The sequence below is a fragment of the Ursus americanus genome, chromosome 20 (genome assembly GCF_024610735.1).
Source record: "Ursus americanus isolate L20-20 chromosome 20, mUrsAme1.1.p, whole genome shotgun sequence".
Lineage (NCBI taxonomy): Eukaryota > Metazoa > Chordata > Mammalia > Carnivora > Ursidae > Ursus > Ursus americanus.
The window spans coordinates 39115373-39140872 of NC_142146.1; the positions used below are offsets into that span (position 1 = coordinate 39115373).

The following is a 25500-nucleotide window of genomic DNA, read 5'->3' on the forward strand; positions in this document are numbered from 1 at the left end:
TGTTGCAACTAAGAATTATCACAAGCATACCAAATAATAGATATTTTGGTCGCTCAGCGATAATAAATGACAATGAATACTAAACCGATTACATGATGTCTCCATTTAAGAGATGTAGACATCAACGGGTAGTAATGATAATACAACGAAGCCAACATTTTTGAGCTTTTTTCTAAGTGCTTTGTGTTAACTCATTTAATTCCCAAAACAGACCTGTGAGGCGGGGACTTCTGTTATTCCCATTTTGCAGTTCAGAGACTGAGGCACAGAAATGGTAAATAACTTTCCCCAAATTACACAGCTAGTAAGTGGACAGGCTACAACAGCAGATCAGTACATACTAACTTGTGAGACAGACTTTCCTCAATTTGATAAAAGCCAATAGTGGAATGTCTAAGTGTATCCTTCTTTACACCACAGTCATGTTCCTGAAAAGACGACCGTAAATGAGAAATTTAAAAAAAGACCCAGAGTAGAATGTTAGAATGTATGTTTTGTGAGAATTTGTCAATGGCTGTATCCTTCATGCCAGAACAGTACCTGGCTCATGGTAGGCTCTTGATAAACACGTGATGACTAAGTGAGGAGAATCTAATACAGTACTTTGCAATGAGAGAGTGCTCAATAGGTTTTTTTTTTTAAATTGAATTTAAAGGAATGTATTTTATGAATCCATTCTAGAAAAGGAGTCACCTTCTGATTTCTTGTTTGAATAAATCCTGATTTTCATATCATTTGCTTAAAATAAAGATGAAAAAACATTTTCACTTAATAGGAATATTATTAAAACTTTTACAGAAGAAAAGGCAAAACAAATTAGGGATGTCACAACTCTTGTGGAATCCTAAAATTATTGTAGAAAACTCAGTTATCATGTCGGGACCCACAACTTTATATATTCACGGTGGGGGATCCAACATTTTTGGGCAATGGTTTACCAAGTCATACTTGCAGTCACTTCTCAGGCCTCCAGAAGAGTTTTAGTCCAGTTATGGAATACTGCAGCATATTTAGGTTATAGAGTCTTGAGAAAACTGTACTATTTAACTGTCTTAATCGTGTGTTTGGCTCTGAGAGGTAAATGAAAAAGTTAGCATTAGTAAAAAACTGTTTCAATAACTCACCAACTTTTCTCGTAGGTTTAGTCAAAAGAGAAGATAGTCTTCATTATTCCCATTACATGGAATAAGAAATCATGGAAGACCCAAGTTATGATCTGAACAAAAGACAGCCCATGTTTACAGGTACCCTTAACATTCCCCTACACTGGTTTTCACCAACAAGTCGTGAGAACACAAGGATCCAGGAAGCTAGTGTTTTCTTTTAGTGAATTTTAATTTCTTTTCACCTAGGTCCTATGTCAAGGGCTATCTACGAGATCTTTCTACACCGGCACCTAAGGGGACAAGGATGACCAAAAGCCAAGCTGAATAGCCAGTGGATGATCCCCCCTTTTTTTTTTTTTAAAGATTTTATTTATTTATTTAACACAGATAGAGACCGCCGGCGAGAGAGGGAACACAAGCAGGGGGAGTGGGAGAGGAAGAAGCAGGCTCATAGTGGAGGAGCCTGATGTGGGGCTCGATCCCAGAACGCTGAGATCACGCCCTGAGCCGAAGGCAGACGCTTAACCGCTGTGCCACCCAGGCGCCCCCTAGTGGATGATCCCCTTGAACAGGACTGTCGGCTGCACTGCTGTCCACTGTGAGCTTGGCTCCTCCCTACAGCCGGCTTCTCAGGGGGAAGCAGTCATCATGCAGAGAGAGACTTTAGAAAGCTGATTACTAACATTTCCGATATTTTGAAATCTGCTTTCTGAAACTGCTTGGGGAGTTATCTGGCTACAGTTTGCAAAGTGAGGCTTATAAATGATTTTAATTTATGGCTTCCCTAGAAAGTCTCTCCCCCACCAGTTAATCTCTGGTGATGCCAGTGTCTCTCTTTCCTACACTAAAGACCACCTGCCGTTTGAAGGGGTTTGGGGGTCATGACTCATTTTAATGAGGCAAACGAACAAGGCTTCATGAGGGTCAACGATATCCACCCTGTTTGCTGCTGGGCCCTCAGAACCTAGCATATTGCCTGGCACTGGCACATAGTAGGCACTAAATAAAACTGACTGAAGGATATCTTACACTCTCTGCTAGCCCTCCTTCTTGCTACTGAAGGTGAAACACACCTTGTCTCCAAGCTAGTGAGGCTTTTGATGAGCCGCCAAAGAAGCCATCATATAAAACTATCCATTGTATGCCAGGCGCACACTTACAACAATAACATCGTGCATAGATTGATTCTACCAAAACTCAGCGGACGGACACCAGAACCAAAACCCTTGGACACAGCCTGCTCTTGTTGATTAGGAACGCTGGCTCCAAGTCCATCGGTAACCTTGGGTGTGCCTTTTCCCTCCTTTGGGCTCTGTTGCCTCATTTATAAAACAGGGATCATAGAGCTAACGGTCCTTTTTCCTCTGAGAGTTTTTTGTGAAGTAAAGTCAAGTCATTCACAAGGCCACAGTCCTACCTCAATAAATAATTCATGGATGCTTCTGCTAGTCAGAATAAGTAAAACTGCAATGCAGTGATTATCATTTAAAATGGAAATTGCTGCTCACAATATTCATACCTACGATTTAAAATAAGTTTGACTGTGTGGGATATAATGAATTCTGTCAAGTTTTTGGAGGGGAAGGGTTTTTTCCCCTCCTTTTTTTTTTTTTAGGACTATAACGCCATTCCATTTAAATCCATTAAATACTTGGTTCCAAGTGTCATTTTGAATGATCCCCATGTTCGTGTTTACTTTCCTGGAATGCAGCCCCAGCCTGTCACACTTCAGTAGAGGAGGGGGTCTGCTTTCTGGCACTTTCCTTGCCAGACTCTTTAATGGAAAACTCCAGAGCTGCAGCATCCGCACATCTCTGCCATGGGCCTTTCATTTTGCGTAATACCTCGGTGCACTCTTCATTCCAAACCAGTGATGGGAAGGAAGTCTCCATCCACGTGGCTTTATGTAATTCTGTGACTGTGTCAACTCGCCAATCCATTGTTATCTTTGCGCTTTCTTACACTTATGTAAAATGTTGGCAACCACATAATAACTTCTTATTTTCAGTTGATGTCGGTATACAGGAAGTGCTAAAAATGATTTTGGCTGCCCTTTTTATTTTGGAAAAGGTCATTCTTATCCCGTGTCATTCACATTTGTAAGACTAACATATACACATGCTTAAGGACTAATATATACACATCTCTTAAGGAGAGAGATGATAAATGATAGAATGGAAAGAGACTGTGGGAGGCAGACAGTTGAACAGGATCATTCGTCACCTACGAATCAGGCCACCTAAGATTCCCATGCCAGCTGTAACACTGTGGATCTAAGCAAATCATTTTATCTGATGTCTTTAATATATGAATAAGGGGGTATCAATTTCTGCTTCTAACCTTCTCATTATGAGAGATCGTTAGTGAGGATGATAGGCAGCTCTAAAATTTTGAGCTCTGTATACTAATAAAATCAACACACAATTGGTGAGATAAGATGTATCCAAAGTCACCCAGCCAGAGAATGGTTTCTAAGCCTGATCCAGGCTTGCCTGGAGCAGATCAGGTGTACTAATTAAACATAAGGAAGGACGAACCAACCATAGGAAGGAAGTCAGTGAAGAAACAGAGATGCAAGTCTGCTGGGGTGGCTGTCCCTGCCTAGGGAAAGGGACACTGAGCCTTGGGGAGGGTGTGTGGATGTTCTCTGGATGCCAAATGGTACTCTGGGTGAGAACACTAAAATTATCCATTCTGCCTTGCTCTGTTTTCAAACTCACTTAGCAACCTTCAAATAATTATTTGGATTTTCCTGCTACATCAATGTCTAGGATAAAGGTGCCCTGAACAGAAAATATTCTTGGCTGGCTTGCTTCATTCATGCATGCATCCATCCCTCCATCCATCCCTCCATCATTCGTTCATGATATTTACTGAGTATCCACTATGTGCCAGGCACTGTTCTATGCCCTGAGGACACACAAGTGAATGAGAACAGACCCACATCCCTGTTCTAAGAAAGCACATATCCTGGTTGGAAGAGACTATTAAAACAAATAAATAAACTACATACTGTGTCAAATGGTGATAAGCGTTAAGGTGAAAAATGAAGCAAATGAGGGCTGAGGGAGTGCTCTTGTTGGAACTGTTCATTTAAATATGGAGCCAGGAAGGTCTCACTGATAATTTGAATGAAAGAGGTGAAGGAGAGAGACAAGTGAATGTCTGAGGGAACAGCATCCCAAGCAGAGGGAAGAGTCATTGCAAAGGCCTGGAAGTAGGGATGTGCTTGATGTATCTCAGGAAGGCCATGGTGGCTGAAGCAGATGAGCCAGGGCGTGAGAGTAGAAGATGGATACAGAGGGCCACGAGAGGCCAGACTGTGACTTGAACCTTCTCGTGGTGGGGACAGGATATTCCATGATTTAGGAACTTGGTGTCTGGTGGATACTCATACCTCCTTGGGCTTGGCTGAGGTGCAGCCATCTCTATGAACCTAAACCATTCTTGGAGTCTTCGGCATTTTTGAAAATTTGAGGACCTGACTCAGAATCCTGGGGACTCCTTTATGGTGGTGTTCTTAGGGTGACCAACCAGGACTCCTAACTTTATCATCCTATGTATCTTCAACAGGTGTTTGAGATGTGAGCTCTGTACTACATAATAATAGTCATTGCTTTAGACTTTATGAACATATCGAGATGGGGTTTTACATGTAGAGTGAGGACTATAATGGATACAGATTTGTCAATGATAGAGTTCATTTAAGTATATTTATTGACTTTACATTGAGAGATCTGGGCTTGAATCATGGAACTGACTCTACCAATGGAAACTTACAGAGTTCTTTAAGTTCTCTGAGACTTTGTTTCTTCCACCTCAAAATGGGTGGTTGTAAAATGAAATAAAACAAAAAGGGTGGTTAGGGGAATGAAGTGAAGTGATGTACTCGCCGGCGAAGCATCGGTGGTCAGTAACACAGTCTCCTTGCTCCTCTCCCCTTCTCAATTGCTCCTTTGCAGGGCACGACTCAGAATTGCAGCCCACGTTGAATCACAATGAAATCTTAATTAACCCTCAATTTTGGCACCATAGGCTTCCAGCAAGGCTCTTGAACAACGGAGCCCAGGTTGTTTCAGCAAAGGCCAGCACCGTCAGCAATGCACCTGGGTTGCATCACACATACTCTCTAGCCCCTCCCAACCTCCCACAGAGCTGTGGCGTCAAAATGAAATTAGAAATGTGAAGCACTCAGCACAGTACTTGGGCCAGTATTCATTGAATGTTAATTTTTACTATTTTTATTCTCCTGTAGTTTTTCGGAAATGTTATGGAAATGTATATGTGTCTTAATTATGCTATGAAAAAGTAAAAAAGAAAACAAAACTACCCAAGCAAGAGTGGCTTGTTTTATTGATACCAAAGGTGAATTAAGAGGGTCTTTCTACGATCTCAAATTTCAGCATAAATTGAATCCAAATTGAGTACTGTGATGCTTGGTTTTATGTGTTTACCTAATAGTTGACTAGTCTACCCAGTTACTCAGTAGTGCGGTCACCATCTGGGTCACCAATCAGTTGACTTTAAGGAGATAATCCCAGTAATGTGGGTGGGCCTCATCCAGTCAGTTGGGTGACTTCAGGAGCAAAACTGAGGTCTCCTTAAGGGAGAAAGAGCTCTGCCTCAAGACTGCGGCATCAACTTGGGCCTGAGCGTTTCCAGACTGAGAGCCTGCCCCACAGAGTCTGCACTTGCATCGCCCACAAAGCCAATTCCTTGGAATAAATTTACGTATATGTATGTGTATGTGTATGTATATCTACGCATGTGTGTGTGTGTGTGTGTGTGTGTGTGTGTGTGCACGTGTGTGTACTCCTACTGGTTCTGTTTCTGTTTCCCTGGAGATTCCTGACTGATACAGGTGCATATGAAGACTTATTTATTCTTCTTTTCCTTTTGTCAGTAATTCTTTACGATGCCTCATTTGCATGATGCAATTTTACTGAAATGAAACTTGAGCAGCTGCATAGTCAGTTTCTTTGAGCTTTGCAACAATTTCTTTTTGGCCTAGGCCAGAAAACCTGACCCTGGATGTGGATCATCCCTACACTGATGGTGGCTGGAACAGCCTACCTATGAAGTACGGAGGGCACATCACCTGGGCTCTAGGTGAACAGCAGAAAGAACACAAACGCCAAGTGGATAATTTGCCTGGAAATACAGGTATATCAAGAAGTCACAGAGTAGAAACAGGTCAGTTTGCTACTCTCTGGGTATGAATTCAGAGCGTAGCTAGGATATAAAAACTTTGTTGTCTCAGTGAAAATATATTTGTGCAGTGATGGTAGCACTGCAATTTCTAGAATGAATGCACAGGAGGACAGATTACCATGAGAAGAGATATTACTGACAGGGTAAATCTGCTTTCATTTTTTGCAAGTCTGTCCATAATCATATGGAAATAAACCCTGGTGAAAAGTGAGACAAAAACTATGACATCATCTGAATTTAGTGTCACTGCTCTAAGCTAAAAAATTGGGTGAGTTTCCACTTTCCTTTTTGGTCTCCAAGTTATTTTTTCCACTTTTACTCCCTTTCTTCCTTATAAAGCATTCCTCACAGCATTGTCAGAGTTTGAGCAAAAACATTTTTCATCTCATTTCTGATTTACCATTTTGTGTTATTATGATTTATAATAAGACATATAGATTTGGTCTTTCACAGAGCATCTAAAAACCTCAGAATTTCCTTAGTGATGAGAGCGACAAAGGTATCCTTTGTTATGTTAATGAGCGGCCTTTGGACCCTACCTAAGGATGGGGGCTCCTTGCCAGGAGGACCAATCTGTGATTCTGAGGGCTGGAAATTTCATTTCGCCCCTCCTGTCCTCCTCCGGGGAGGGAGAGGGTCTAGACATGGAGTTCAATCACCAATGGTCAATGACTTAATCAATTATGCCTATGTAATGAAGCCTCCATAAAACCCCAAAGGGCAGGGTTCAGAGAGCTTTCTGGATCGTGAACATATGGAGATCTGGGGAGAGTGGTGCACTTTGAGAGGGCATGAAAGCTAGGTGACTTTGCCCATATACCCTGCCCATGCATCTCTTACCCTTTTATAATAAACCGTTGACCTAGTAAGTAAAACATTTCTCTGAGTTCTTTGAGCCACTGTAGTAAATTCATTGAACCCAAAGAGGAAGTCATGAGAACTTCCAGTCTGTAGGCAGTAGGTCAGTTACACGCACGAGTAACAATCTTGGGAGCTTGAAAATTGGGTCCAGGAACCTAAAAAGACATTTTCTTACTGTATATCTTTCATAATCGGCAGCCTTTTGTGTACTCTTCAGTCAAATCTTTATAACTTCCTAAAATTTGGTTATCAGATACTTTAAGCAATGGCGGGGAAAACCGTGTTTCCAGATCAGAAATCAACCTGGAACATAAACCAGCATAACCCGCTAAGAACCAGTTTCCCTTGGAGAGACTAGGAAGGCTGTGGGTAGTTAATGAGATACCAGACCTCCAAGAGGTAGTTAATGGCCAAGAAGGAGTGCTTTTAAGGTGGTGAAAACCTACGTTATCCGTACAGACTCAGGATTGAGCAAGGCAAGGTCTCTGAGAGCAGAGCTGTGAAAAACAAAACCGTAGCCTCAAAAACCCTCTACCTTCAACATGTCCCTTTTGTAATTCTTGGAAAGCTCTATTTCTGCAGAATTGCTCTTTAAATTCTCACCTGTTTTACTTTGGCTTATCTCTGCAATCTTCAACTGGCTTCTCTTCATTCTTATTTAATTTTTTTCTTACACAGCCATTCCTCTAATTTGCCTTGTTTCCTTCCTACCGTGAATTTCCTGTATTTCTCCTGCCTCTTCTCCCCTTTCCATTTTACCTCTTCCTCACCTCAGTCATTGAATTTCTTTTCACTGTTCTTAGTTCTTCTTCCTCTTCACTGATCTGTTGGTTTTAATCATTGCTTAGGTGCTTTAAAATTACCCAGTGACTGACATTTTCTCCCTGAAAGGGGGAGGATTTGTGAGTGTGGAAAATTAACTACGAAGACCCAACACATTCAATTTTCAGTGTCGTTCTTTCCTTCCTTCCGTGGCGCTTTTGCTTGGGATTAGAGGTGGACCGCTTACTGCACCTCACAATGGCAAAGCCCTTCAGGCCTGACTTCTCAGCCCTGTCAGTCGCACGGTAAGGCATTCTGAGCCACTACGCTTACCCTGATTGGTAGAATTTAAAAATTGGCCTTCACTAGGGAAAGCTTACTCAGATCTGCCTGGAAAACGAAGTAATGTTATTTTATAACGCGTGATCAGACTCATTCTTCTTCTCAGACCATTCATTCCTTTCGCCCCAGCCCCACTCCATTTTTTTACAGCATGAAACAAGAGCACACACGTGGGTTTCTGGAAGAAGGGTGAAGGACTTTTGCCCAGTTACCTTGGTCAACTTGACCAGAAGTAAGATCTTTGCAAAGCGTTCAAGAATAGTAAAATTAGTAAAATAGATCAGTCCTCAGGACGGTAAGATTTTATCACCTGGCATTTAGGAAATGTTAGATTGCCATGAATACACCAAGGTCTTTTGACCCTGAGAGATTTCACTTTAGCTCTTTGTAACACTTAAGTATGACCTATACTGCTTTCTTTCTTTCTTTCTTTCTTTCTTTTTTTTTTTTTTGATAAATTTGGTCACGAATTCACTTTACCTTTCTGTGTTTCTTGAAGAGCAGGAACATACACCTCAATGACTAAGTGCTTGAAGTTAATCTCTGCCCGGCAGCAGGATCTGGAAGGTCATCATTATGAAAGGATACTTGTGGTCAAAGCTGTACCACATTCTGAAGAGCCAAGCACTCTCTGTTTTGGTTGTGTTTTTATCCAAGTTATTTGCTTCCTGGAGAAAGACAATAGAAAAAGGTATCAGGTAAATAATCAATATAAAATATTAATATAGGCTATCAACATTAATACAGAATATATTCATATATTTTTACTATAAAAATACATGTCAAACCAAATTAAATTTAACCACATTAAAAAAAAAACTTTCTAGGTTGTAGGCATTTTTATCTAAATGGAGAAGCAGCTGCCAAGCAAATTAGCTCATAGATCTCACCATGTGGATGAGACTCTTGTGGCATATTTCAACATTTACTTTTCTTCATAATCCCTATTTTATTAAACAGCTAAGAAATGCCACTTTTTTGACATCAATAAAAGTGATATTTCTGTCAGATCGCTGTTGCATGATTTTTGCTGTTTACTTCTGTCAAATTTGGATGGTATTTATTTATGACTTACCAAAAGGTCAAGTCTAAAGGGATGATAACAATCTAATAATTGTTAAGCTAGTTTTCATTTATTTTCTTTTTGATCACTGCCAAAGGCTATGGTTAATTTTTGATATCTTTCTCCTTTTCAGAGTTTTGAAATAGATATTCCTTATAGAAAGCCTGTAATAATTGAATGTGCTTTTCTTTCTTTTCTTTCTTTTTTCTTCTTTCCAAAAGGGCCAAAGTGGGAGGGAGGAAGATAAGGAATTAAGAAGAGAAAGCATTTGGCCTTGCTGACACCACCGTCCCGGAGCCGCCTGTGTCGCCAGCCATAGTCAACCTCACTGTGTTCTTTGACACCATCATGGATGGCAAGCCTTTGAGTCTGTCACCTTTGAGCTGTTTGCAGACAAAGTGTCAAAGACAGCGGAGAACTTTCGTGCTCTGAGCAGTGGGGAGAAAGGATTTGGTTATAAAGGTTCCTGCTTCCACAGGATTATTCCAGGATTTCTGTGCCAGGGTGGTGACTTCACACGCCATAATGGCACTGGTGGCAGATCCATCTACGGGGACAAAGCTGATGATGAGGATTTCATCCTGAAGCACACAGGTCCTGGCATCCTGTCCCTGGCAAATGCTGGACCCAACACAAACAGTTCCCAGTATTTCATCTGCACGGCCAAGATGGAGTGGTTGGCTGGTTGGCATGCGGTCTTTGGCAAGGTGAGAGAGGGCATGAATATTGTGGAAGTGTGGATTGGTTTGGGTCCAGGAACGGCAAGACCAGCAAGAAGATCACCATTGCTGACTGTGGACAAATCTAATACATTTGACCTGTGTGTTATCTTAACTACCGGACCATTTCTTCTGTAGCTCAGGAGGGTACCCCTTCACCCCCACCTGCTCGAAATAGCCTATAATCTTTGTGCTCTTGCTTCAAGTGTATGGTTCCATACTTTCCTTATTCCCCTCTAAGAGCTGATTGCAAAGTTAAGTTCATGATTATGAAATAAAAACTAAACAACAACAAAAAAAGAAGAGAAAGCATTTGATGTGTACTTATGTGAGAGTAGAGGATGAACTGTGAGAAAAAGGAAAGAAGGTGAAAATTTTCTGTGAACCTTACAGACAGATGATAATGAACATTGCAGTGTGGTAAGAAGGAGATCCAGTGGCATTTTTACTTCTTTTGTGTATCCCATTTTGCAAATCAAGGAGAATTCTAGGGTTTAATCAGTTGCAACTTTCTCCATCATTAAAAGCATTTATGTATCTGTACACAGACTTCATTCCTTTGTTTAGGCCCACAGTCTCCATCCCCAAATTGTAACAACTGTTCACAGCCTAATAACAATGTGAACACTCTCAAGAAATTATGACGTGGGAGACAATGGTGATCCTCGGCTGCTCCGGAGACAGCCTTCAGATGAACCCAGGTGCATTGGCTTTCATTTTATTTTATTTACTTTTCCCCATTCCCAAACAGTTCCATTGATGGTTAATGGTAAAGAGCTCTGTTCTGCTCTCTGAAACACGTGTGTCAGCGGATGCTGTAGTTCCAGCCCCCACAAATAAAATGCGAATACAAGAAAGCAAAATGTGGTCCATTTCTAGTCCATATCCTTTGTCTAAAATGGTTGAAGCAGAGACTCATAATAAAATTAAAACCCAATCTGGAAGCTTTTCTTATTGCCTTGTATAGTTTCCTGAGTGGTGCTCCCTGGAAGGCCATTGTCCTACATGGTGTTGGTGGAAATTTTGTGTTCATTGTTCAGGAAAAGATGGTTTTGATAGTGTTGGAAAGGTTTTTTAATACAGGATTTCTCAAAGGCTTTTATTTATAAATGAGCATTGTAAAATCCTTAAGAAGGAAGTGTTTCTCAACCTTACTCGGCCATGGAATTCATTCTTCATTTCCAAGCCCCACCGTGGGACATCTGTGATCTTTTCATGGACATTAAGTTTTGGAGATCTGTTTTCTGATAGACTTGAGTGCCATGCCTTGTTATCTAAGTTATAATTTATTCATCATATTTGCCCAAAAAGGAAACCAGAGTGTCAGTTCAATTTCTGCCCTTCCTTGAAACTTTCTCTAGCCCTTTCTACCCCAACAAAAGTGTCAGATTTGCAAGATGACGGCTACACATAGTGTTTTCTTTATTATTTTGTAACATCTGCAAGTTGTTTCGCAGTTGCTATCTCTGCAACAGGCACAGCTTTGCCGGGGCTCAGCTGGCAGAGTAACACTGCTCACCCCAAACCGAACAAGTTAGAAAAACTCGGGGCCAACAGCGGGGAGTCGCCTTTCTCTCTCCTTTTCCTTTTCTTTTTTGAAAAACAATAAAGGGCTTACAAAATCTTATCCATCAGCAGGCACAGGTAAATTTTGATAGCCGATAACATCTACCGATGACAAGCTAGTCGTTGAAGAAAACAGAGAGAAAGTAGTGTAAGCAAATTCATGTGTTTGGTTTGGTTGGTTGTTTTTAAGTAACAACGGTCTGTGTGGTGGTGAGCTTGGCTGGCAGGCAGGGGCCTGGGGGTCCAGCACCCTCTCTGCCCTGCTGAATGACGGTGGTAACGACAGTGCCCAGCTAGCAAATGCTCGTTAACTCCTTGGCAGCATGCCAGCTACAGTCATTAACTTTTTCAGTCATTGGGATGCGTGGGTGGCTCAGTTGGTTAGGCGTCTGCCTTCAGCTCAGGTCATGATCTCAGGGTCTTGGGATCGAGTCCTGCATCGGGGTCCTTGCTCAGTGGGGCCCTGCTTCCCCCTCTGTCTGCCACTCCCCCTGCTTGTGCTTTCTCTCTCTCTCTCTCTCTGACAAATAAATAAATAAAATCTTTAAAAAAAAGATATTAAAAAAAAACTTTTTCAGTCATTACTTTTCAGTTTTCAAAACACTCTAGCAAGGTGGTCATGTTTTACCTAATTTATAGCTGAGGCCGTAGAGAGGCCCAGAGAAGGGAAGAGAGGAGCCCAAAGTCACAGGCTAGTAAGTGACAGAGCTAGAATTTGAATGTAAGACTACAGGACTCCAAAGATGATGTTTTTTTTTGGTGAGTTATCTCATTTAGTCTTTAAACTCTGGAAAGCACAGACATTGTATGATAAGTTACTGGGCTGCAGTTTCCTTGTCTGCAAAATGAATTGAGGAAATTGGGACTGGCTGGACTCCAAGGTCCTAATCTTATGGAAAACATTATATTTTTTATTAACGACAACAGCAACAACAGCCGACACTTCTTAAATACTCACCATGTTCCGGACACTATTCTAAGTGCTTTTCATGTATGAACTGTTCTAATAATTATAACAGTTTGATGAAGTATGTTCTATTATTATTCCTATCTGACAGATGAGGAAACTGAGGCACAGAGAGGCTTCCAAGCATGTTTGTGACCCCTCAGCAGCCAAGATTCCTCTCATCCAGATGGGGCCCCCAGGTATAAGTGGGGAGCAAACTAAGGCAAAGAAATACTTGAACAGGGAGATGAGGTCAGGATTCTGGGGTTATCATGTATCATGAGACAGAGCAGCTATCTACACCCCAAAACATGATGAAAATGCGTGGCTCCCACCTCCTGGGTAAAGTGCTGATGGCAGTGAAAAGTGTCCCTAAAGAAACTCAACTTCTGTGTTAGGAATTTCTCCAGACTCCCAGATACGGGCTTCAAGGGTTTTCCAAGGTCTTAGAAACCTTCTCTGCCCTTCTTTCCCCTTTCCTGATCCTTTTGATTTTATTTCCTGAGGGGAATATACCATAACTCACAAGCCCTTGTGAAAGATCTTATACTCTATTTCTGGCAAGACTTTCAGAGATAGTTTTTTGACAGCTGATAAGAGCAACACATATTAGGTGGCACTTTGGAAAAATGTTAACAAATGTAATCTTTTTTTTCAAACTTCATTTTACTCGGGAGATTGCAGGTGTTATTCATTTTACTAGTTTGTAAAGAAACAGACTGGGTTTTAATTAGAATAAAACATAGACCATGTTTTCCCAGTGAGGGAAATGCCACTGATGACCCAGCATTGACTTTTCTGCTGATCCTAGATAAAATTTTCAGTGGGTATCTTAAATATCTGTTGGCCCAGTTCTGGATCTGTTCATTTATTTCTCTGAAGTTATTGATGACTTAATAACTCGGTTATGAAAGGCCATCAATAAATGAGTAGAAATAAATGAGTTAGTCTACTGTGTGCTCTGCTTGTTCACTGGGGGTTGAAGATAAATGTGCCAAGGGAAGGCCAGCCGTTGCATTCACCCCGGAACAGGGAAGGTATCTGATGAGGCAGCATGGAGGGCAAGCCTCTGGGAGGGTCCAGATGAGCAGAGGACAGCAGGTAGCATTAATTTACCTAGATTACTCTGAAGCAGAGATCAACTCACACCCAAGGACAATGGACGTGAGTGATCATTAGAAGCAGAATCTGGAACTTGATGGTATTTTCTTTGTCACTAGCAGTATTTCTTTTCTTTTGAGTTCCTTTATCCCAGAGGGAAAGTGGTGCACATGTTGGAACAGACAGAGGATTCAGAAACTGAAAACCAAGATTTGAGTCCTGACTCTACTGTTTACCATTTAATAACAATACACTTATCAACTTGGAGCCTCATGTTTCACACTGTAAATGGGAACTGGAGATTCAAGAGCACTGAATCTTAACTTTTATTTGCCCTTGATACTTCTAGAAGCAGAGCGTTTGATATATGTGCAATTTCTGGTTCCTTTATTAGCTTCTATTTCTGGGAAAAGGTAAAAGTGACTGGGATATTCGATATCTTTCTTTTTCCTCCTTAAACGAAGGAATAGATCAGAGGTTGGGAAGTGACTGAGCACAGTAGGGAGTGACCCTTTTGCCCTTAGCACAACCCCAGAGAGGGAGCAATAGGAAAATTAGGAAGGTACTCTTTGTCTTATGCTTATTTGGACCCCTGGGAGAAAACAAAAGGCTCAGGCCAGAAATCTGTGCAAACCAGACACCAAAGCAAGAAGGGACTGTTTGTTGTATTAACCTTAATGAAAAAGAACTAAGCAAATGCAAATACACTTCTCTATCAATATTCAAACGTGGGGCCTCTGTTAAGTGAACCAGATGAACTCTGCTCAGGGATAATCATGTGGGATCGCTCCTCATTTCAGGGGGATTCAATGGATTAAGAGAGAGAGATTTTCCTTTCTATTTCTTGAGATTTCATATTCAATATTAATGTCAGTGGAAGTTGCAGAGAATGATAATAAAGACAAATAATTATCATAACAAACCTGTAGAGCTCCTGATGGGTTCCAGAGCATTTTTTCCAGTGGTACATGTGAATAGAATTTGATAGCAGTACTTTTGCCCTACCATTTCCCCACAGTTTGAAATTTATTTATGTAATAACTTCAAGTTTATTGCTTTGATTTTCTCATTTCCAAGGAGAGGACCAGATTCTGTGCCCCTAAAGAGAAAAATTTCTGGATTTTGAAGAAGGAGCATAATATAATTGAAGGTCAATAGGAAATTTTTTAAATTTACATTTTAAAAGGTAGATAATTAATTCTTAGGTTTCACATAGAAACTACTTTATACAAATATTCTCACCGTCCCTGTGCCATGATAAATTCATAATTGTTCTCAAGAAGGTATAGTCAGAAAATATATACTTAGGGAGAAAAAAAATGAAGGAAAGAACTAGTCGAGGATGGATAAAACTGCTAAGGTGACATGTAGACATAGACAAACTTCCAGATGGGCTAAACTCATGGTTAAGCTACATAGAAAAAGCCTGCTCAAATAACTCTTCTGTATAGGAGATTCAGGTTAATCCAGGGGAAAATAAGTTATTTGGTTCAGGTAAATATAATATAATATTGCAGTGGTTTAAAAATGTGTATCCATAAATTCTTTGGCACTTTTTGTTTTAAAAACGGAGCCTAGTTTTCCTTCCTATTGAGTGTGGATTGTACTTAGTGACTCATTTTTAATCAATAGAATGGGGCAGAAGTGATGTTGTGTCATCTGAGACAAGGTCATAAAAAGGCACATGGCTTCCTCTTTGCTGTCTGTCTTGGACCAGTTGAGGGAAGTCAGTGACTGTATTGTGAGGACACTCAAGCAGCTGTATGGAGAGATACATGTGATAAGGAACTGAGTCTTCCTGCCAATAGTCAGCAGCACTCTGGTGGCCTTTTGCCAACATGGAAGTGGATCCCGGAGCCCCAGTCAAGCCTTCAAATGATTGTAGTTCTAGCTGACGTTCTGTTTGCAACTTCATAAAAGACCTTGAGTCAGAAACAGTTAGCTAAGTTGCTTTCAAATTCCTGACCCATAGGAACTGTGAGATAATAAATGTTTGTTGTTTTAAGCCACTAATTTTTGGGATAACTTGTTATGAATAGAAAGCTAATACGACTATATATTGGAATCATAAATTTCAGATGCAAAAAGTATTGGAGTGGGAGTTGGGAAGATAGAATAAAATGATAAGGCATAACTTTTTGTAGTTTATAGAGTGTATCCACAAAGGTGACATATTTGGGGTGTAGAATATATATTCCCCCCTTAAAAGTGTATCAAAACTTATCCTAGATCCAGTATACCATGTTAGGATTTCAGACTGATTGCAAGACATAAGATGATAGACCAATTTACAGGCAGAAGAAAGTTGACATTATCTCACTATACTTAATTCACAGTATTCTTAATTAATGCCTTATTTATATCATAATTTAATAGCGTGTTAACTCCTTTATCTGCATGTACACACACACACACACTTACACCCATGTACACACATTCGAATGGAAAATGCACCTTGGAATAAGAAGATCCTAACTCATGACATCCCTTAGTGACAGTGCCCAAACCACAAACATCAGAGCAAAGATAAGAGTCTCACATTGAGGCTTGTGATTCGAATATATAATACTATGCATTTGTCTGAAAATAAAAAAAAACAAAAGAAAACAAAACAATGCTTCCCCCTACAAAACTACCTCCAAAATATGTAATGGTCGACTATCATAGAATAACCGGTTTCATAAATATATGCTAGGAGTCAGGTATTAGATAACTGGCAGCAAAGGACTGTGATTCTTAGGAGAAGGAAAACAAATGACCTGAGCCTATATTCTCGACTTTCTGCCTGGAGGCCCTATTCCAATTGCAGTGAGAGAAGATAGATTCCAAGCAGAAACAGTCCAAGCAGACAGCAGCTGCCTCACTGAGTTGAGGAACTAGAGACTGGAGTTTGGGTGTTGCTGAAGCATCTGAAATTTGTTGTCATTGTCATCTTGGGAAAATTCCTTTAATACTTTGAATTTCAATTTCGTAGTTTTTAAAATCGGGTTTATAAGAGGTGTCTTGATTGGTCAAGGTAAAGAAACGCGGTTATATACATGGAACCTAATATATAAAAAAGTGCTCACTAAATTGTGGCTGCCACCTTCTTCCACTTCCTCTTTCTCATGATTATTCCTGCTTTCTAGAGCATGCAATGGTGGAATGTATAGGTAAGATAAATATATGGGATTTAGTCCTAAGCAGTAAAGAATTAGTGGGAGGAAATATACTTTTGGATGTATAAAACAAAAGTAATTATAGCCAAAATAAAGTCAATATTACCAAGGGAAAACCCAAGATATTTGCTCTGAAAAATGCCTTTTATTTTTCTCAAAATACTACTAGTTATAATGCAACAAAAAACCCTTCATCTGGGTCAGATCAATTTTATAGAGCTTAGTATTCTATTTCTGAAATATTTGTGGAGGTATAGTATGGAATTTATATTCTATGAGATCAACTCCCACAGCACAGGACCAGTTTGGAAAAATGTTGATAATTGTTAAATCTGGGATATATCATCTATATCTATATCTATATCTATATCTATATCTATATCTATATCTATATCTATATCTACATCTATATCTATATCTATATCTACATCTATATCTATATCTATATCATCTATATCTATATCTATATCTATATCTATATCTTTATTCTGTTTTCTATAAGCTTATTAGGATATTGGAAAATATTCACAGGGAAAAATTAATTTTTATTTAACGATGAGAGGACCCCAGCATCTGTTAATTAATCTCTTTTCCTCCTGAATCTACTTATATTTCCAGGCCTGCAACTCTAGATGACCATGAGTAGTAAGTATCAGTTGTGCAGAAGAACAAACCCTTTTATTCTTCCCCAAACAAGCTGTTTTGGGCTTCCGGGGTTTCCAGGTTATGGTTTTCGGGGAATTGGCCAACAAGTCTTTGTTCACCTTACTCATTCTCTTCATATTTTTATAGACACTTCATTGTATTTCTTCTTAGTGCTAATCTTTCTGCAGGAGAAATAGTAATCCTTTTAATCTCCCCTGCTAAGTTATGGAAGTTGCCCTTCTCTGGACCTTTCTCAGGTCTGCTCTGACTTTCTTGGGCTGCAGTGACCAGAACTGATCCACATAGGTTACACACAAGCGTAAGGGGCAACCAAAAACAGAATTTCAATGAAGAAACTATGGGAAGCAAAAAAAATAAATAAATAAATAAAAAAAATAAAAAAAATTGGAAGTTAGCTTTCAGAGAGTACATAGAGAAGCACACAGTGTTAAAAAAATAAAAATTATGTTTGAAAAGATGAAAGTTAACCTCATTGTAACAGTTGGCAGAGTAAAAAAGATTCATTCCATTACTTCCAAGCTCCAAACCTTGGAGAGTGTTTACCTCCGTTGCATACAGAATCAAATCAAAGTCATCACCACGGCCAGTGCTCTGGCCCCTCTCTGTCTCCCCCAGTTCAGGCCCATCTGCTCCCACCTTGCTCACCAAGCCACAGGCGCGCTGGCCTTCCTGCTGCTCGCCGAGTGCACCATAACCCACTGCGACTCTGTGGTCTTCCTCCTGGCAGTAGCCTCTTTCTGGACTGTTTTTTTCTCCAGATCTCACATGGCTCACTTCTGCATATCATTCAGACCTCTGATCAAATGCCACTTCCTCAGAGAGGCTGGCCCTGATGAGGCAATAGCCTCTTCTCTGTTGTTGCCCATTCTCCTACCGGCTTTAGCCTATTGTTACCTGAACTTACGTAGTCGTTTACCTTTTTCCTTATCAGTGTCCCCCGTGAGGGTAAAAGCTCTGCGAGGGTGAAAACTTGTAAGTGCTAACTGCTGCATCCTCTTCACACCTAGACTAGTGCCTGACACGGAGGTTTGTATGGATGAAAGAATGATGCATGAATCATGCCATTTAAGAGTGGAAGTTCTGGAACCAGATTGTCTAGGTTAACATTCTTCCTCTTCCCCCTATGTATCCTTGGGCAAGCTCCTTAACTCATTTGTATACAATTGTTTTATATGTAATATGGGGATAATATTAGAACCCACTCCCAGGGTTATCTTGGAAACTGAGTTAATATACACAATGTGCTTTGAAGTGTTAACAATAGTCTGTACTCAACAAATATTAGGATGATCATGAGAAAAATGGCAAAAAGGGAAAAAGAGAAGCAATAGTGGCCGCCATTCCTGGGCAGCAGGAATTTCCTTTAAAAAATTAAGGTGAGTGTGGGACTCCAGTGATTCTTAACTTCTCTGCATCGTTGTGCTCTCAAGGACACAGAATCAATTACAAGGAAAAGTTCCTTTGATTGGGGTGGGGGGGAGTCTCAGAGGTTTTTTGTTTTGTTTGTTTTTGTTTTAAATTTAAGAGACATAAAATCCACGACTGTACTATCTCCCATTTCTTGAAGAAGCACTTCTGCATAGAGTATATATTTAAACTTTAACAACTGCATGTGGAAACTACTTTCTGGAGCTTCTGGGTCTGGTACAAGCAAGAGTGTAATACCACTCACACGCAAAAGTTGTTACAAGGCGAAAGGAAAATTGTGACATTGCTAGTTAGTCACAGCTAGGTGTTCATATTTCCCAAAGGTTGTTTTACTCTCCACAGACAGAAAAAGAGGAGGTTTCTTAAAAAATATAATAACACATTTATTATTGATTTTGAGAGTGTACGACCAGTAATTGCCATAAGTGTAAAATTTTTAGCTTTTGGTAAAAATAGTCTTCTTCTTGTTTTTTTAGAAGTTGACCAGTGTGAAAGTCATCTTATTTGTTAACGCAAGCCCCATTTAATAAATGCAAACCGAGTGGAAACATGCAAGCCTCCTAAGAATTAGAGTTTATGCTCTTCAGTCCAACAGAGCAACAGATGCTGATAATAAGTGGAGAGCTGTCAGCCAAAATGAGGGCAAAGAGCTTCTCGACACATGGTTTGGAAAGTACCAAAACAACTGTCCAGGTCAGGTGGTAGCTGCACGGACACTGTGGTTTCTTTTATTTCTAGCTCCATCCCACTGTTTCCTATACTTGACACTGAAGAGAAGAACTATTCCAAGGTTTGGAGAAAATCGCTTTCTGAAATGTTAGCTACCTCAGCAGTCAAACGTTATTGTGAATAAGAACACTGCCAGGACACCTCCTAAGACAAATTATTTTTAAGCAGCAACAGTTCAGTGGGAATGGTGTAATTTATAATAAGGTTAGTTAGCTAAAATTTGTATAGCTCTTTTTGTGTCCTGTACAGGAAGCCTCAAGTGAGAAATTTCTTTTAAAACAGTGGGCTGTGAAGTTTTCTACTGCTTGAGGAGAGAGTATGATTTTTCCCTGTAATGATAATAATTTAGTCTATGGTTGATTATTTTTTCTTCCTTTCCCCCTTGGCTACCAAAGCTTACTTATGGTTTGACTAAGCAAGTATATACGACCTTATGATCTGCTCATTCATGATTCTTTTTACTCCTCTGGTTTTGACTTTTTGCTCTGATTAATATTATTTATTGAATTTTAAAATTTCTTAAAATATCTTACTATTACTTTATTATGTGTGTAAGCTGCCACAAATCCTTCATGAGATGGATTTAACTAAATTAATTAAGTTACATAGTTTTCATTAATATAATTTCACTTGATTGTCATACCAACCTAGAGAAGAAGACTTTATTATCATCCACATTTTATAGATAGGGAAACCGAGACTCAAAGATAAAAAAATCTGTCCAAGATCCAAATACAATGTAGTTTTCACTGTACCTAGCTGCACTATCTCATTTCTCTAACAGAAAAATACTTTCTGCTGGTTTCAGTATCTTCAGGTAGGCGTTATTACTGAATTAACAATGGTGTGAATGAGCTAAAATGAAATGTTTAAATTCTAAAAGGAAGGAGTTAGGCTAGTAGGTAATCTTCCCAATAATTATATGTGATTTCAAAATATTAGGCAGCTAGAGAAAGATAAAGAATTTTCTTTGATAAATTTTTTGATTCTATCTCCTTTCTTTTAAAGAAAAAGAAGAGAAAGATAGAATTTAGATAAAAGTTTTGCTTGAAGGTAGGAGAATGGATTAGTTGACCTATATGAAATGAAAATGCTTTTCAAAAATCGGCCACCACCAGACCTTACTAACTACTCATTACAGCCCACTAGTATAAGGAGATGGGCTTTGATCTCCTATCTAAGGTCATAGAGCTGGCCCCAAGCCCAGTGAGCTGGCATCCCTGCTGTGCTCACTCCTGCAGTTAGGTGTGTTTCCTGGGCTATGAGTCTGTGAAAACAGCACCAGCCTGGCCTTGAAACACGTTACCAAAAAAAAGAAAAAATAAATAAATAAAGAAAATCAAAGCACAATAAATCAGGATCATCACCAACTTAATTTTCCAGCCCTTTTTATAGAGCACAAGATCCCTCCTTCTTTATGTCTATGTAAACCAGGGAAGTAGCCCCATTTTGCCTAGCAGCACTAACCAGCTGTGCGCCACTGAGGACATAATAGAAAAAAAAATCACAGAATAAAAGAGAGATGGATCCTTTTCAAATCCAGGTACGATCATAACACGAGTCAATAAGCAACATCACTTATTTATATTTTTCTATTGTGTCTATCCGCTTACAATTTCAACAAAAGGTGCAACATTTCCACGCAATTGTTTGTTTTAAGTACTGAGTTAAAAATGGCTGATGCAAAATTGCCAATGGCAGATTCTATTGGGATGTCAGGTTCAAGTTCAGAGTTTGGAGAATACACTTGCTGTACTCGAGGGAACAGTACATTGTTCTGAACAAATTTCCCCGAGGATTTTCAGGTCTCTGCAGATAACAGTTGCTCAGCTCAGTTAGGAATGGATCACCTAGACAGTTTTGCTGTGCTTTTGCAAATTTTCAATATTTCAATATTTCTATACACCTAGACCTGATTAATGAGAAGCCATGTGGGAGAAACAGCCCCATTTGTTGTGTGCCCAACATGAATTGGACATGCATTGAGTTCATGTCACTGAGATTATCTAGCTAGCAAGTCCCTGGGCAGCCATGCTCTTGCTTCTACACTGGAGAGTTTCCAGCTTCCTGTTGCCGCAGAGAGGGTGCAAGGGTGTGCTAGTTCTAAGCATTCTAAAGGTGATGCAAAGGTTACTGATACCCTGAATTCCCAGGTATTTTATAGTCATCGGATGTGTTTTATCAGTGGAGGCAGCCCCCTTCAGGTTGGCCACGTGCTGGACAAGCATGGAACATTCCATATAGAACATTTCATATCTCTATACTCTATGAATTGGCTTCTTCGACTTGCCTGGTGTGAGGTGGGTTCCTCCTTCAGATCTTCATCCAGGTCCACACCAACTCTGTTAAGGAAATCAGAAAACGGGTTAAGGCCCTTGCTGCAGATGAGACGAGATAGTTTTGTGTGACCAAATGCCTGAACCATATATGATACAAATCAGAGGGAAGGTTTGGCAGAAGACCACCCCACCTCTCCCTGAATCAAAAGAACTTCAAATGGATTTATGTCAGTGTAAGACCTTGTGCAGCTGGGCCTCAGCACGGCTAGTGAGATTGAGCACCAACAGCTGTTCCTCGCGGCTGTCTCCCGATCGGAGTAGAAGCCTGAGAACCTGGAATAGGAGCTCTCAAAAAAAAAAAAAAAAAAAAAAGAAAAAAGAAAAAAGAAAAAAAAGAAAGACCTCCACAGTCCCGAAAATAGAGATGCTGGAGGAAAGGCTACCTGCTCCCTTTGCAGGACTCACTGACCAAACTGCTCTGGGAATGTGGGGGCCCAGGCTGAGGCAGGTGCCTGCAAACAGAAAAAAACAATCCTTTGTCCTGATGCTCACCAAGGCTGCCAGTAAAGACGATCCAGGTTTGTGGGGCCTAAGGCTTAAACAACTTGGGGGGGTTCTCTTTAGGAAAATTAATACAAAAATACAGTTACAAAATTAGGTTTGGAAGAAACTCTTGAGAAAGAAAAAATAAATCACAAAACATTTCATAATTTAAAAACCTGGCAAATGCAACAGACATCTCAAAAGCCATAAAATAAATAATATTCAAATTAATTAACTGCTGACACACTTCTAAGATAACTTTTTCCTCTGTAAGTTTTGCTTGCATACCTTGATACTTGCTTTATATGGCAATGATTTTGTACAAGAGAGAATAGGAAGATGAGGTAATCTTCTCTCCAGCGAGATCGATCAAAGTTATTGATAGCTGGGAGGCACTAAAGTGTTCCTCCTTGTAAGATGTGCTCGCTGGGTGCGGGGCGGCTCCAGGTCAAAGGCCTGCAGACACAAGGTTCCTGATAAACTTCCTGTCACGCAGTTCCCATGAACAAAGCACAGCGTGCTTAGCCATGTATACAGTGCATCACTGAATGTAGTCCCGATTTCTGTTTTGATGGGGCACCCATGAGAATGGAATCCTCCACTTGGAATTTACACCTCTCATGATTGGAAGGATTTTCCACAGACGAGGCTCAGTACAATTCAAGCCTTGTTTTTCTACCACTACCCACAGACTTCTGAAGCCTGGTGCCATGGGTCATATTCATCTTTGATTCAGCCTTGTGGCACTATTCTTATAAGCCCTTCCTGCCCTGGGAGGGCCAGCCGGGACCTGCCCATGCACAGAAGTGACTGGGGACCACACACATGTATTCTACTAAATACAAACTGAATGCATTCCCAATTCAGCTTCCCCTCGGTCGGATCCCCCAAATGCCCACTCCAGGGCCAAATGACCAGAGGAGAGGTACGACTGAGCGAAACAGTAGTGGAAGAAACAGTCATCAAACCCAACTGTGGTTAAAATATATTCCTCTTGCAAATCTTGCAAAAACACAGGACCATGGGATCACAATGCTGGGTTTCTTCCCACGGCCTCAGAAGGGCCAGAGCAATTGAGGGGCTATGAGCTTGAATTTCCTCTGCTCCAGAGAGTGGGCCTCTGCCTGTTGTGGGGGCAGGCTGGGAGGACCGGGTGGACCAGCTTAGAGCCTCAGAAACCTGGCTCAAGCTCCCCCAGAGCCTTTCCTGTGAACGCCACAATTCCTAGAGCTTTCTCTTCTTCCCTTCAACTCCCCCTGTAAACAAGTCTTTAGTAGGCTTGCAGTTCTGTTCTCCAGGTGGAGGAGGGGAAGGCAGGGTCAGAAGCCACCAGTCAGCAGATGTGCTAGCATGTGAAAGGAAAGCAGTGTGGAGACAGCTTGTTTAAAATACCTCTGATACTTCAAAAATCAGTGTCTTCTGGGCATGAATAGCCTCTTCTTTCTAACCCAGGGGGTGAAATGGGTAGCTATTTATTGTATGTGGAACTGAGAAGAGCCTCTGGTGGGGACTAACCTTTGATTTTCTTAGAGTAGAAAGAGCTATTTGATCTATTTGAAGTCAGAGGGAGAGAAGGAAGGGAAAAGGTAGGAGGGAGGGGAAGGGGTCAGGGAGGAGAGAGAAGGAGGGGTGAGGAAAGAGACAGAGAGGGGAGAGTCACCCTGTGGCCGAATGGATAAGGCATTAGCCTCCCAAAGCCAGAAGGGAGGAAGGAGGTAGTGCAGGGGGGTGGGGGGGGGGGCAGAGAGAGAGAGAAGTCCAGGAGGAGGGGAGCTGGTGAAGGGTCACTGAAGGTGGAGGGCTAGAGGAGGAGAGAGGGAGGGAGGAGATGAGGAAGGGGAGGGGAGAAAGAGTAGAGGGGGAGCTAAGGCCCAGCCTCCCGAGGTGGGTCAGGTAATGACACTGAATGGTGCAGACGGCCCGGGTCCAGCCTCTGTGAACACTGAGGGACGAGTGTGGAGACACCCTGGCCCCCTCTCTCACGAGCCTGGGCCATGTTCAAGGGTCTGCTGGGTCTGAGCTCTGTGGATGATGCTGGGAGCCCCTTGGAGCCTTGATTTCTGGGTAAGCCCAGATCCCCCTTCTCCCTGTCCCCCTCCCCGGAGGGCTCCTGAAACCTGTGTAGGCTGCGAGTGGTGCTGAGGGTCCTGAAGTTCCCACTGCCACATCTGTTTAGGGCCTTTTTCAGGTTCCCCATCTAGAAACCTGGAGAGAACAGAAATCGAATTTCCCAAGAAACCCAACGTTTAAGGTTGGAGGCAGTACTGAGGTTTTCCATGTAAATTTAAGCTTTCCTTTTCAGCAGCAATCAAAGCAGACGTTTCTAGTTTCAATTATTCCAGCAGCCAGATGGAGCTGAGGAATGATGGCTGCGGATTAAGTTCTTCAGTGTAATGTGGGACTCAGTGAAGAGCATCTCAGAGGCCTAAGAACTGCTGTTCTACTGGGAGCAAGAAGGCCTCCTCCCTCCTGCCATTTCATGGAAGGTCAGGGTCTGCTCCTGGGACCAGGCCCGTAGCCCTTCTTGGCCTTGAGCAGACAGAGCATCTCAAGTGACTTGAGGAAAGAGAAACTCCATATAAGCGACTTCCGTCCTGGAGCAGCTGGGTGAACAAAACAGATGTGGTTCCTGCCCTCACGGAGTATGCAGTTTGCCAGGCTGAGTTAGAAAAATCTAAAAAATTTATTATCATTTACGCGCTATGAAGGAAAGGCTCATAAGAACGATGCCTCTTTCTCTTGTGATTTTAGCTCCTTTTGATAAAAATCTTGCTAAATCATATTCCCTGGCTCCCTGCCTCCTTAAACAGAGAGTGATGGGGATACTCAGCTCTTTACTGGCAGTCTCAGCATCGCCACTGGCCCGATAAAGTCTAGCACTTGCGGTGTTATAATGATTTCCCAGCGCTCTATGAACCTCTTAATGCCCACATTAAATGGCCCCTGGCTACTATTCTTTCTCTTTTTTAAAATTCTTATATCTGCCAGTTAGATTGCCTTGATTTCTTGTCTGCAACAGT

The 25500-nt window shown here is 41.1% G+C and overlaps 1 protein-coding gene and 1 pseudogene across 7 annotated transcripts in view; one reads left to right on the plus strand and one right to left on the minus strand.

The window, feature by feature from the left end:
* Nucleotides 1–25500, minus strand: part of SLC9A9 (solute carrier family 9 member A9) — a 661514-nt gene that overhangs the window by 92431 nt on the left and 543583 nt on the right. For all 7 annotated transcript variants that reach the window (XM_087870270.1, XM_045813403.2, XM_087870269.1 and 4 more), the window contains 2 exons: nt 21949–22000; nt 8871–8950 (listed from right to left, as the gene is read on the minus strand). In XM_087870270.1, the coding sequence (XP_087726396.1) occupies nt 8871–8950; nt 21949–22000 (132 nt within the window). The remainder of the gene's footprint in view (nt 1–8870; nt 8951–21948; nt 22001–25500) is intronic.
* Nucleotides 9131–10153, plus strand: LOC123801029 (peptidyl-prolyl cis-trans isomerase A pseudogene; annotated as a pseudogene).